General features: G+C 30.8%; 1 protein-coding gene across 2 annotated transcripts in view; it reads right to left on the bottom strand.

Annotated features, from left to right (window-relative positions):
- Nucleotides 1-4,898: 4,898 nt before the first annotated feature.
- LOC143202814 (ATP-binding cassette sub-family C member 4) overlaps nucleotides 4,899-12,897 on the bottom strand; it is a 25,719-nt gene continuing 17,720 nt past the window's right edge. For both annotated transcript variants that reach the window (XM_076414630.1, XM_076414629.1), the window contains exons 7-9: nucleotides 9,993-10,143; nucleotides 9,680-9,910; nucleotides 4,899-5,883 (exon numbers count right to left, since the gene is read on the bottom strand). In XM_076414630.1, coding sequence (XP_076270745.1) covers nucleotides 4,988-5,883; nucleotides 9,680-9,910; nucleotides 9,993-10,143 — 1,278 coding nt within the window. In that variant the 3' untranslated portion in view covers nucleotides 4,899-4,987. The remainder of the gene's footprint in view (nucleotides 5,884-9,679; nucleotides 9,911-9,992; nucleotides 10,144-12,897) is intronic.

Genomic DNA, 12,897 nt, shown 5'->3' with positions numbered 1-12,897 from the left:
TAATATATTATTATTATAAGAGATATAGGAAAAAATCGCCAGATATAGGCTCATTCAAAAAGTTCATAGAAAATTCATAGGTGGCATATATAGCTTCAAAAATGGATGGTTTTCAATTAGCTGAAGAAAGAGATATATCTTTATTGCCAATACAGGAAAGTGCGTTTCAGCAGTGATTTCGATGAAACTCGCGGTACAAACTCTCGTGTGTGTAACTATTTACAATTGCATAATGAACTTTATACGTTATATATCCAGGTCATTTAGAAGTGTCAGTGGCAGAGACTGCCCTAAAAATTACTGAAAAAATCCAAGATAAATTTAAGTAGTTTAAGTACATGTACAGAGGATGAACAATATAATATATAGTCTATTCAAAGTTTTCTTAGTAATGTGTCATGGATATTTGTGACGTCGAAATATTGCAGTGTTGCCGCATCAGTTCTCCGTTTTAGTTCTAATCTAAATTAAATAATTGAACAAGAATGTTATCAAATATAATTTATTTTAAAATTATTGTACATTCAATACATATATTATCGAAGGACTTAAAACTACAATTAAGGACACAGGTATAATAGTTTGTAGGTTAGATTTGTTTTGTCTACACTGAACTCTTTTCGACACCACCCATGAAGTAGAGTTTCTAGGCGTGTTTTTTTATGTAGTGGTATCCCCTGGAGGCCTAATCCACCTAATTAACAATTGTATATCTGAGCAAGGTATTGTACTTTCATTAGAGAACATATTTATCTTTTTACGTTTAGGTCTCGTTTCCTTCGATGGTGTGTTACATGTCAAGTCATCACTGGTATCACTGTATATTTTATTTCTTCTGCTACTATCTGTCTACATCGTTATTCATAAAATTAATCACTGAATTCTGTCTAATGCATTTACCATATCTACAAAACAGTTAGTATTCATTCTCTCCTCATACGTTCTAACCTAATCCTCATGTTTAATTTTGAACAATTACAATCATATCTGTGCATACAAATTTTTCACGCTCTACAATACCATTTTCTACAGTCATATTCAATTAATTATGTGCATACTTTAGTTGTTTCCACTCTCATGACTCCACCTCAAAAATTTCGAGCATTGCACAGCATTATCATATATCTATTCTGAAAGTTTCCTTCAGTCACTTTCACTTTCCGACTTACTATCCAATTCAATCACTGAACTGTCAATTTTTCTTTAAAACTATTAATCTGTCTAAAAGATATTCACGATTCCACCATTTATCAATTACTTCCTCTGCATGTCTTATCGACTTCATCCAAACCGAAGATGTTATGGTTGACAATGCTTCCATCCACATATCCAAACAGTTTTTGATGGAATATCCTTCTCGACCAGCAATATATCTGCAAATAATTATTAATAAATATAATAAGCAACAAAACCTAATCGAATGCTATTATAACTTTTACCTTTTTCCATCAATTTTTGTTGTCTTGAACCATTTTGACATTGAAATTTCATCAAGATGCACATATTCAAATAGTTTATCTTCCTTGGGCTTATTTTATGCCTTTAAAAATTGAATTCTTTTTACGGCAATGTCTGAAAGTTCCATTAAACTAACACTTTTATCTCCCTAACTCTTTTATGTATACTTTTCAGACAGACAATTTTCTCTAAAATAATTTTATTAAATTATGTTTAAATCGATAAAATAGTTTGTGTACATACTGTTCTCATACGTCTCGAATATTAAGATGGTCAAGATTCGTCACCCAGTTTGTATATAGATGGGTTTTCTTGTTTGAATCTAATTCTAATTCGTATTATTCTTCATTTCTTAATTCAATAGTGTTAAGGGACTTTAACTCTTACCTATAAATTATTGTGGGTGTATAATTAACTGTAGTTTTTAGATATACCACTATAATTTTTGTTCAATTATTTTACTTAGATTAGAATTTTCCTGTATGTCAAAACCAAACTGAACTAAAACTTAGAGTTGATGCGGCAACATTGCAATGTTCCCACGTCACAAGTATCCATGACGCATTACTAAAAACTTTGACATACTTTGAATAAACTCTAAACACCAGGTATATACACATTATTTGTTTATCAATAAGTCGGGGAGTTAACATTTCTTTTAAAAAAGCTACAGTTCTTCACGGAATACATTCGTAAAGTGTCTTAATAGCTTCCAAAGAAACTTTGTCCCATTCTTGTACCAAAAAATCCGCCAATTGCTTCAATGATGTTGGAGATGGATCTTCTTTTTACCCTCAGCTCTAAAACTCTCCTTAAGGATTCAAATATGTTGAGGTCTGATCTGATTATGTCGGTTGATTCAATTGTGCTGGTCAACGAAGATGTTTGATGCTCCTTAAACCAAGATTAAGCATTTTTAGCTACACTATCATCTTGAAATATTGCAGTATTTTGGCAATATGCTACTTATAATAAGAACTTTGTCACTGATGATTCGAAGAAGAATACTTCAAACTGTGCTGCTTCTGTTTAGAGAAACTGTTTCTCAGTTTAAGATAGCCACAATTTTTTTTTACTGAAGACTGTTATCTTGTATGGATAAAGCAATGAAATCAAGAAGAAATGTCCTAACTTGAAAATATAGTTTATATGGCTAAGATATTGAAACTAAATTTCAAATAATTTTAACAACAACATCATGGATTTAACTAACAATTAACTACAATAAACGGAGATTTTATTTTAAAAATAAACCTAAAATAAATTGCTAAAGGATTTATCCAGTAACCTTCATATCTAAACTACATATTCGTGCCTATGTATAATTAGAGAATATAAAAATATTTATAAACGAAATGTGCGTTTTAAAAACAATATATTAAGTAACACGAATACCTATATACAAACAAATTAAAACAGTTTTAATTAACTATAATTTTCATAGTTTAATATCCTGTTGACTAAACCTTTTGTAGAACTAGCTGTTGAGATTCATTGTTGGTCATCATTTTATCTGTTGTCAGAATATTTCTAATTTATCAAATAAATGCTATTTAATGAGAAACATCAATTACTTACTGAAATTCAACTACAAGAAAGAATTGAGATAAATAATTACTCGAGCTGTTTTGGATTAGTTCAAATAATCTTAAGGAAATATAGGAATAAACAAGTATTTGGTTTCATTATATAATTGTTAAAAAAACACGGTGATACCCAAAAAAATAGTAAACATTTTAAATTAATCAATAATTTTAAATCATCTGCAATTTCACTAGTTTAGTTGGGTTTGAACTGCCATCTGCGTGTGTATGATCCACGTTGAATAAAGTGGTTATCATTCAAAGAGATGTTATTTCGATAACGTCCCCAAAAGAAGTTGGAAAAGTGGATAGAGCTTAAAGGCGATTTTGCTGAAAAATCTATCAAAAATAATTTATTTCTATAACTTATTTATGATGTATATATTTTCCTATATTTCCTAGAATATTGAAAACTTCTTTATTTGCATTTTCAACCTTCAAACCTTCAAAAACATATCCTATCTAACAACTATTTTAGGAAATATGGCGCGGTATATGAATACTGTAGAGAATTTAGGAAACTGCTTTGTAAATTCGGCTAACATACTATCTGTTCTATGGCATTTATTTACTTGACATAAGGCGTAAAACCTCTAAACACCTTACTGGAGACAGGATAACCCTACTGGAGACAAGAGAGGAAATTTATATCTGTGTGGCTATTTTGGGACAATTTTTTTAGTATGTAGAGCTATTTTACCTATAAACACTATATTATGTTTAAACATTTGAAAATCTAAAGTTTTAATTAAATTTTCTTTTTCAAACTTCCTGAGAACATTTAAATTTCGAATTACTAAAAATGTTGACCCAATATTAATTAGAATGTCGCTTTTTGATACCAGTATTTACGAGCCTTTTAACTTTTTTGGTTTCAATTAATTTTATGTACTCTCAAAAAATTTTATTTATTTTTTTAAAAGTCTTTAAAAGTCTCGTAAGAGGGCGAGTGACTTGGATATCATCCCTAAAGACATCCGGTCTTACTCAGCCTGGCTACTGGCGTGACTGGGATTATTTTCCTTGTTGGATTTTGCATTCATACCTAGGACAATCACAAATATTAAATAATCACAAAAATAAATGTACGACCATGCCCCAGCAGGATTCGAACCCGCGACTATCCCAAGAGTAGGTGGACCGCCCTGTCGCCTTTACCATAGTGCCAACCAAGCCGGCAAAAAAATTGATTATAAGGAATGAGAGAATTATGTGGCAAAAAATGTATCATAAAATGTTTTTAAATGCAAGTTTGAATCCCTAGATTATAGTCTGATATCCCCTTTCCAATAATTTGATATTTGTGAACATATTAATACTCGTTAATATTAATATACACATAATAAAGTAACATAGAAACACAGGAGAAAGTACGTATTTAGTGACCTAACTAAAACAAATAAGTTAGTACATCCAAAAAAAATTGGTGTAAATATTAAACAATGCTTATTTTGTTGGTTTATTGAACCAAACTTCAAACATTCTGAGGCTTTAGTCCTTGCACAATTTAAATTTTTTAATCATACAGCTTTAATGTTTGTATAATATTCGGCTTAATGATGATCTATGTACATTTAAAGCACCTGTGTGCTTTCGTGTAGGAAGATTTAAGTTGTCACGAACAGACTGATTAACATTCTCCAAGTTTTCTAAATAGATTTTGGTTCTTTTCATTGTTGCATTATTATTTTCAAACTATTTGAGCTATTATTGAATGAACAAAAGGTTTGACGCATCAGTTAAATGACGAAAACATCGAATCAACATTTCGTATAACGAATAAACACCCAGAGTCCAAACCACCAATTCAAGTTCCTTCCCAAATAAACTATATTAAATGTAATAATAAACTAAATATGGGTTTCAAAATTAATATATTAAGTAACATGGAGGCATATATATACAAAGAAATTAAGACAATCCTAATGAACTATATTTTTTGTAGTTCACAATCCTATCGACTCAATCATTTTGTGGAACTGGCTGTTGTGATTGTTCAGCAATGTTTCTGGTTGGTCATATTCCACTAGTAATCCTTGATCTATAACCATCACTTTATCCATGTACAAAATCGTCTCTAATTTATGAGCAATCACCATAACAGTGATGTCTTTGAAATGATTCTTGATGATACTCCTCATCAATTCATCAATGTTACCATCATTGCTTGATGTGACTTCATCGAGAATAAGGATTTTGCTCTTATATAACAGAGCACGAGATAAACAAATGAGCTGTTTTTCTGCTGAACTAAAGTTAATGCCGTTTGGAAGGACTATTTGATACAAAGACTTTACTACAGGTGACAGATTTAGTGTTTCTATAGCATTCCAAAGTTCTGCGTCGGTAAACTTCGCTTTTGGATCTATATTACTTCTGATCGTTCCTGTAAATAAAGTGGAATCTTGGGGAATAATACCGATATTTTCTCTGAGCAGTTCCAAGTTGATCTGAGTGATATCTACGTCATCAATTAATATATTTCCCTTACTCTTATGAAGTCGATACAAGGCAGACACGAGAGTTGTTTTACCGGCTCCCGTTCTGCCAACTATTCCCACTTTTTCACCGGGATCTATTTTAAAGGATATATTCTTCAGTATTTCTTGATCATTATAGTTCAAAACGGTAACGTTGTCATATATAATTTTACCAGCAGCTGGCCAATTGGCAATTGCAGATGCATTTGATAGTTCGGTCGGAATGTTGACGTACTCGAATACCCTTTCGGTGGATGTCATCTTATTCTCTATATCTGCCCACATACGGACTCCATATTGGAAAAGACCTGTTAACATCATCGATTGGGTGATAGCAAGACCAACATCACCAATAACAGCATCTAAAATGGTACAAGTTTTGTGTTAAAATATAATATTAAATAAAGTAAAAGTGTCAAGAATAAGGACGAATAAAATAATTTGTTACAAAAAAGGGAACAAAAGCTTTATAATACTTCTTATAAAATATTTTATGCATAGAAATTATTATTAAAATAAATTTACTTATAGAGACTACTAAAACAGTTTATATTTTTTAGCTTTATTTGCAAGAGCAATTTCGAAATATTTATTATGTTATTGTAAATATTTTTCAAAGGATCTAGATACAGAAGGACCAACCTTGAAGGTGGAATAGGAACATTGTTCAGTTGGCAAGAGTAAAATCGTATGAGTTGGTTTAACTATATACAAGAGCAATTACTCTGAAGTTTTTTTTTTTGGTAGCAGTAGTATGTTATAAATTAAACATTGAATTATATATTCCAATAAAATATTTACTACTTTAACTAACTTGATTTGCAATAGTAAAAGGCCAATAACATCAAAGTTTGCACACAGTTCTAAACAGTCCGTGTGCAACCGTTACCGCATGGATCTAATATTTTAGAATATTAGAAGCAACAAATATCCTCTCTCAAAAAACCTGTATAATGGGATTCACGCTATTTTTTATTTCAATTATTAAGGACATGGTATTCCCCATATTTATATATGAAACCGTGTACGTGCTACTTTTTGTATGTCGATATATTCTTAGAATATTTCAAACGTAGTACGCTATATATATATATATATATATATATATATATATATATATATATATATATATATATATATATATATATATAGTTATCCAAAAAGATGTGCGTTATTAATTTCACTAATGGTAATTCAGATGGAGTCATCTAGAAAGGCAATACCTCAAATTAGTTTCATTAGGAACTATGTGAAAATTATCAATTTTAAAATGTCAACAGCAATAGTAACATTTTGGTATCCACGAAGTTTCCTTTTGATGTATATCAAGTATATGTTTCCAAACTCATGATTCAATCACATTTTTATATTTTTGCTATTTACGTCTAATACTTTGCCTAGCACCGTTTATAATATCAACAGAAATATAGAAAATATAGAAAATCTTTAAGAGATGTAATATTATATTAAAATAATATGGAATGATCATGAATAAAAGAATACGAAAGTTATGATGATTGAGAGCAAGAAGTAATCAATATTCCAATTGAGGATGTCAAAATAGAAAAGTCTGAGGATTGCCAGATAATCGTTATCGTTTCATAGTTGGCGTTGCTAGCACCCCGCACTTGTTCAACATCTGGGATTATATTTCTGGGTATTTTATAGACAGTTATTCCACGATGTAAAATTCGACATGCCTCAAGGTCGCCACAGAAGCAAGGATATGGAAATGAACGCAAGAATTCGAAATCAAGAATGTCAAAAATTAAATAAATTTAAAATTCTCGGGAAAACGCGGCTGCTTATATAAATATATTAAAAATACCCTGAAAATCAGTGAATTACAATTCGAATTGCAGAAACATCCATCTTGTTCGCCCGATATAAAACTTTTGATCCTTTCATTCTGGTTCGCATTTGTTGAACGCATCATGAAATGCAAACATGAAATTAGTCTTGTGAATTTACATTAAAGCGTTCCTAAATATATATTTCTATTTTTCATATTTTACAAAAACCCGGTATACACTGTATAGCTCATATTATGTTAAAATAATACAACTCGCTTCTCCTTGAATAAATATTAATATAGGGATCATCGAATGATTGATAAGGACTTGTAATAACGTGGTTATGCTTTGTCACGTTATTACCTGAAGTTATTGTTTAAAAGTTATTCATGCTTAAATCACAAAGAATGAAGACAATTATATTATAAAATTAGTTGTAATAAATCGTAATAATATAGTGTTACTACAAATATAAAACATGACGGGAAATTGACAGAAAAGCATTAAATAAGAATATTCAGATGATGCTGCTTAATAGGGTATAATAAACATTAAGTATAAAAGGTCGCCACAAACTGTAATCGACCCACTCTATATTCGCATAATTCATGACTCTTATATATTAAATGGACGTTAAAGTAATGGCTTGGGTTATTAGCAAATAATTAAGTGAAGAGAAAAGCCGTTTAACTTTAGTGATCTGCAAGGTACTATACTGCGTCCAGTATTAGATCTTCTGTACAAAGCCAGTCTATCTACAACAAAAACAACCACTGTGCCAACATACGCAGAGAGCACGGAAATCTTAGCCATCATTTCTCATGAAGCATCAATGAATCTACAAGCACACCTAAATCAACGAAACACACACTCTCCAAACGGGCTTAAATTCTACCAAATGTATTGGCTTATCAGGCGTAAATCCAAGTTATCGTTAGAGAAAAGATATATTCTTGAATCACTACATAGTATAAAACAAAGTCGCCTTTTCTGTCCCTATATCCCTATGTGCGCTTAAATCTTTAAAACTACGCAACGGATTTTGATGCGGTTTTTTTCAATAGATAGAGTGATTCAAGAGGAAGGTTTATATGTATAATACATGCATAATATACTAAGGCAACATTGCTAATTTTAGAGGTTTCTAACGTGATGTCGTAAATTAACCTATTTTTTTAGGCTTATTTAGCAATTAGCAAAAACGCTGCCTAACCCTACGAGTTAGATCAAATTAGTGTACTACAGTATTGTACACCATAAAAAGGTCTACAAAAAAGTCCGCGATGGTATATGTTTATCTTTTAGGGATAACCCACATTAACCATTTTTATTGTTTACTTTTTACGTGAGAAAATGGCTTATTTACGAAGCTATTTTAAGCAATACGGCATTAATCCTTATCGAATTAAGTACCTTAAATACAGTGTGCAATTAATATAGATCAATATGGTTCCTTACAGCATGTAAATTAAACAAATATTTTCGGAGATATTACAAATTTAAAATTTGCGTTTAAAAATGTGTAATGTAATAAAAATTGTATGAATTTAGATATTCCAAAGATAGCAGGAAATCTTCATAGTAAGTATAGGGGAAGAGGAATTGTTTTACTCCAAATTTAATGCGTGCAGGCCAAGGGCAGTAATGAATGAACCAAAAATACTGGATCGATTTTAATCATGTTTTCATTGAGTGACATAGGCATATATATTTTATGCCCGTGCAAAGTCGGAGCGGGCCGCTATGTTTTTATATACAACGTTCATATTTTTTCTGTAGTGTATTTAATTTAGTATCAGCACTGCACCCGTGCGAAGCCGGGGCGGGTCGCTAGTTTCAAATAAAGTGATACAACGCGATATTCATCTACAACTAGTAGAATAACGACATAGATATAATAATAATTCAACGTGTTTGAGTGAAGTACTTCAAAAGAGTGTCAGTGCATCCCAATGTACTTTAGTTAATCAGCTACATATGCGAAGTGACAGTGAAGTACGGACTAAAACTTCTAACACCATCCAATCTGATTATTGCACATATATGGACTTTAGAATAAGCTTTGAAATAAGACTAACTAATTAAAATAGAACAGGAGATCAGTTAATGAAGTAATTTTCAACATGTCATATATATATATATATATATATATATATATATATATATATATATATATATATATATAATATAAATATAACAATTACTTATTGCATTTTCGTCAGATTGTGGAACTACTAAAAGTAATAATAAAAAAGCTTTAATAATAAAAATATACATCTTTTCTTATTATTTTAATGAAAATAGTATGTTATTTGGCTGAGATTAAAAACTTTTAAAAAAATATTTGCAATAGATGAATACTTACCAGAACTATCGACAACAAAGTGTAATATAACAACTGTTATAAATAGACAACAAATCGTATCGAGAACAAATCCAAAAGCTCGGACGCAACATTCCGATGTATAACTAGCAGTGATGTTCACATCTTGATACCGATCGAATTCCCGTGACAGTATTTCTTGAGCCCTCGAAGCCTTGATAACATCTAATCCATCTAATGACGTATTAAGGTGGCCTATCATAGAACTTCTTGCTAAAATATAGTTTTAAATCAATATCTTATTACACAGAGCGGCAACATAAAGCTTAAACATCAAGCAAAAATGATCTTATACTTGCTGAATCTAATCGTTGAAGGTTTCTTCCAGTTGGTATGTAGAAACGCCGAACAATGCAAAGGATTGCAAGCAAAAGTACCTCCGGTATAACAAAGAACCAGTTTGTTGTCACTATCAATGATAAGATACCTATTGTTGAAAATACTAGCTGAAACAGAAACCGCTTATTAAAGTTATGCCTTAATGTAATAGGTGGGGCAAAAGTCTAGCTACTATTTTGATTGCGCGCCATCTTGGTTATGTGACATTTAGCTCAGTTTTGCTGTCACCGTTGTATTGTATAAGAACGAGTAGAAATAGTGAACATATTTATTGAAAATAATCCTTCCATTATTGCCACTGAGCGGAAATTGCGTCAAAAATATCCTAATCGTCCAGTGCCTCACAAAACAACAATTTATCGTTTACATGTGAATTTTCGATAGTACGGTATGACAGCAGACAGACCTCGTTCTAAAAGTCAGCGGACATCTCATAAAGCTGAAAATGTGGTTCTGGTACGCAATAGTCTTGCAGAGTCTCCAGAAACATCAATTCGCAGACATGGATTAAAAACTGATTTGAAAATATTTCCGTACAAAATTCAATTAGTCCAAAAATTGCTACCGATAGATGCTGATCAACGAGTTGAGTACAGTAATGCAATCCTTAGGCTATCTAGTGAAATTGAAGATTTTTCGTCTAAATTGACAATGAGCGACGAACAGTCGATTTTGGAGAACACAGAATCCTCAATTAATTCATGAAACATCATTGTATCCACTAAAAACAACTGTGTGGTGTGGTATTTATGCTGGAAACATCATTGGTCGCTGTTTTTTTGAAAATTACCAAGGTGTCGCAATTACTGTTACTGCTGAACGGTACCAAGACATGATTCGAAATTTACTTGTACCTGAAATGGAAGAGCAAAGACTAGAGGACATGTGGTTTCAGCAAGATGGGGCCATAGCACACACAGGTCATTCAAAAATTCAATTATTGAATGACGTTTTTCCACGAAGACTGATTTCGCGAATTGGCGATTTAGCCAGCCATATCTCTGGATTTAACACCAGATATTTTCTTATGAGGGTTCTTAAAATCAAAAGTTTATGTGAATAAACCCCAAAAGATTCAACATCTTAAAGACAATATAGCAGTATAGAAAGAACTTCTATAACTTTGAATTGCAAGGAAGATGCGGGGCAAGCATCATGGGGTCAAATATGCTATATCGATCAGATTTCACCCTATCCGCCTACCATTTATTCCTGTCAATACAACATGCCTTAGTGGCTACGAATTCTATATGCCTAGAATTTTCCTTCTCATTTTATTCTAATTAAAAAGAGACACAATACTCTCTGATTAGTTCGAGTACGTAACAAATGAGCCTGTTAAAATTGTCCTGTAGTCAAACGTATTCAAAATTCTTGAAAGCAATAGTGACAATAGGTATAACTCTAACCTATACACTGTTGTAGGTGTATAATTAACTGTAGTTTTTAGATGTACTATAATGTTAAAATAAATTATATTTGATAACATTTATGTTCAATTATATTATTTAGGTTCGAATTTTGTTGTATGTCAAAGCCAAACCGAACTAAGCTCAGAGTTGATGCGGCAACGTTGAGACGGTTTGATGTCACAAATTTTAATGACGTATATACATCATAACTTTGGACGGACTATACACAATTTATTTTCGCGATAGCATTTTTTGTTACCCGAGAGTTGTCAAAAAGGTTCATAGAAATTTGTTAAAATATATTAATAATTCACTCAAGCACCTCATAAAATCATAAATACAACATTAATTAAATATGTTCATTGTAAAATGTGTTATGTAACATATCAACTCATTCATTTTAAACGTACTTTTTATAAATAATCAACTTGAATGTTTGTTATATTTAAATATATTGTTGATCAAAAAGGTTTAACAATTATTATATATATATATATATATATATATATATATATATATATATATATATATATATATATATATATATATATATATATATATATATATATATATATTAACATTTAATACATTTTTTTTCAATTGCCATGTTATTTATTATACAGGAGCTTTTCTGAAATCTTATAATTATATGTTTAATAAAACGATAACCTTAATTTCAGTATAAAAGATAAAAACCTAGTTTTTATTAAATGTTTGAAAAATCAGAATAATTTTAAGAAATAAATAGGAGAGAGAGCCAGGCAGAAAATATAGTACCTAATTCTCAAAATCATAATAATCTCATATATCTCTCTTATATATAATCTACGTTAAGATTAATCATTCCATCAGTCGTACATTTTTCTCATTTTTCTCATATCCAGAACCTGATAGCTGCTCCAACTTATTGAGGAACAAATATTACCAGGAAGATCTTTCTTAAAACATGGGGAAAAGTACTGAAAATAAAACGTACTGTCTGTTTTCATCTACGTGAATATATTTTATGGATTCTAATTGTTCAATAAAGGAGCCAGCATGGCTTACAATACTCCTATAAGCTTTGGTCAACATTTTGGTCCAGTATGATCTCTAATCTGAATTGGATCGGAAGTCTTATATGTTTCATCAATAATTACGACTTTTCCGATCTCACAACTTCGAAACTTTACTACCCGTTGTATTTAACCCATGTTCACACTATGTTCATTATATATGATATCTCCATACTTTTGCTACTCAAAAATACTTTAAATGAATACAATGCTTTGAAACCATGTGTGCTTATAATTAAGTTATATTTTAGCCTCAAGTATGTAGAAATATTATAGATTTTATACAAGAAAAAATAATTAAGTACTCCATACCACCTGGCATATTTTTGAAGATTATTTTATTCACGTTCTTCAAGCGTATATACTTCAATTTTCACCTAAACCATATTCTCTA

This window comes from Rhynchophorus ferrugineus, unplaced genomic scaffold, assembly GCF_030347505.1.
Source record: "Rhynchophorus ferrugineus isolate W39M unplaced genomic scaffold, kcgeb_rfMv2 rfM9, whole genome shotgun sequence".
NCBI classification, from domain to species: Eukaryota; Metazoa; Arthropoda; class Insecta; order Coleoptera; family Curculionidae; genus Rhynchophorus; species Rhynchophorus ferrugineus.
This window is presented reverse-complemented; position numbering and strand designations above follow the sequence as displayed.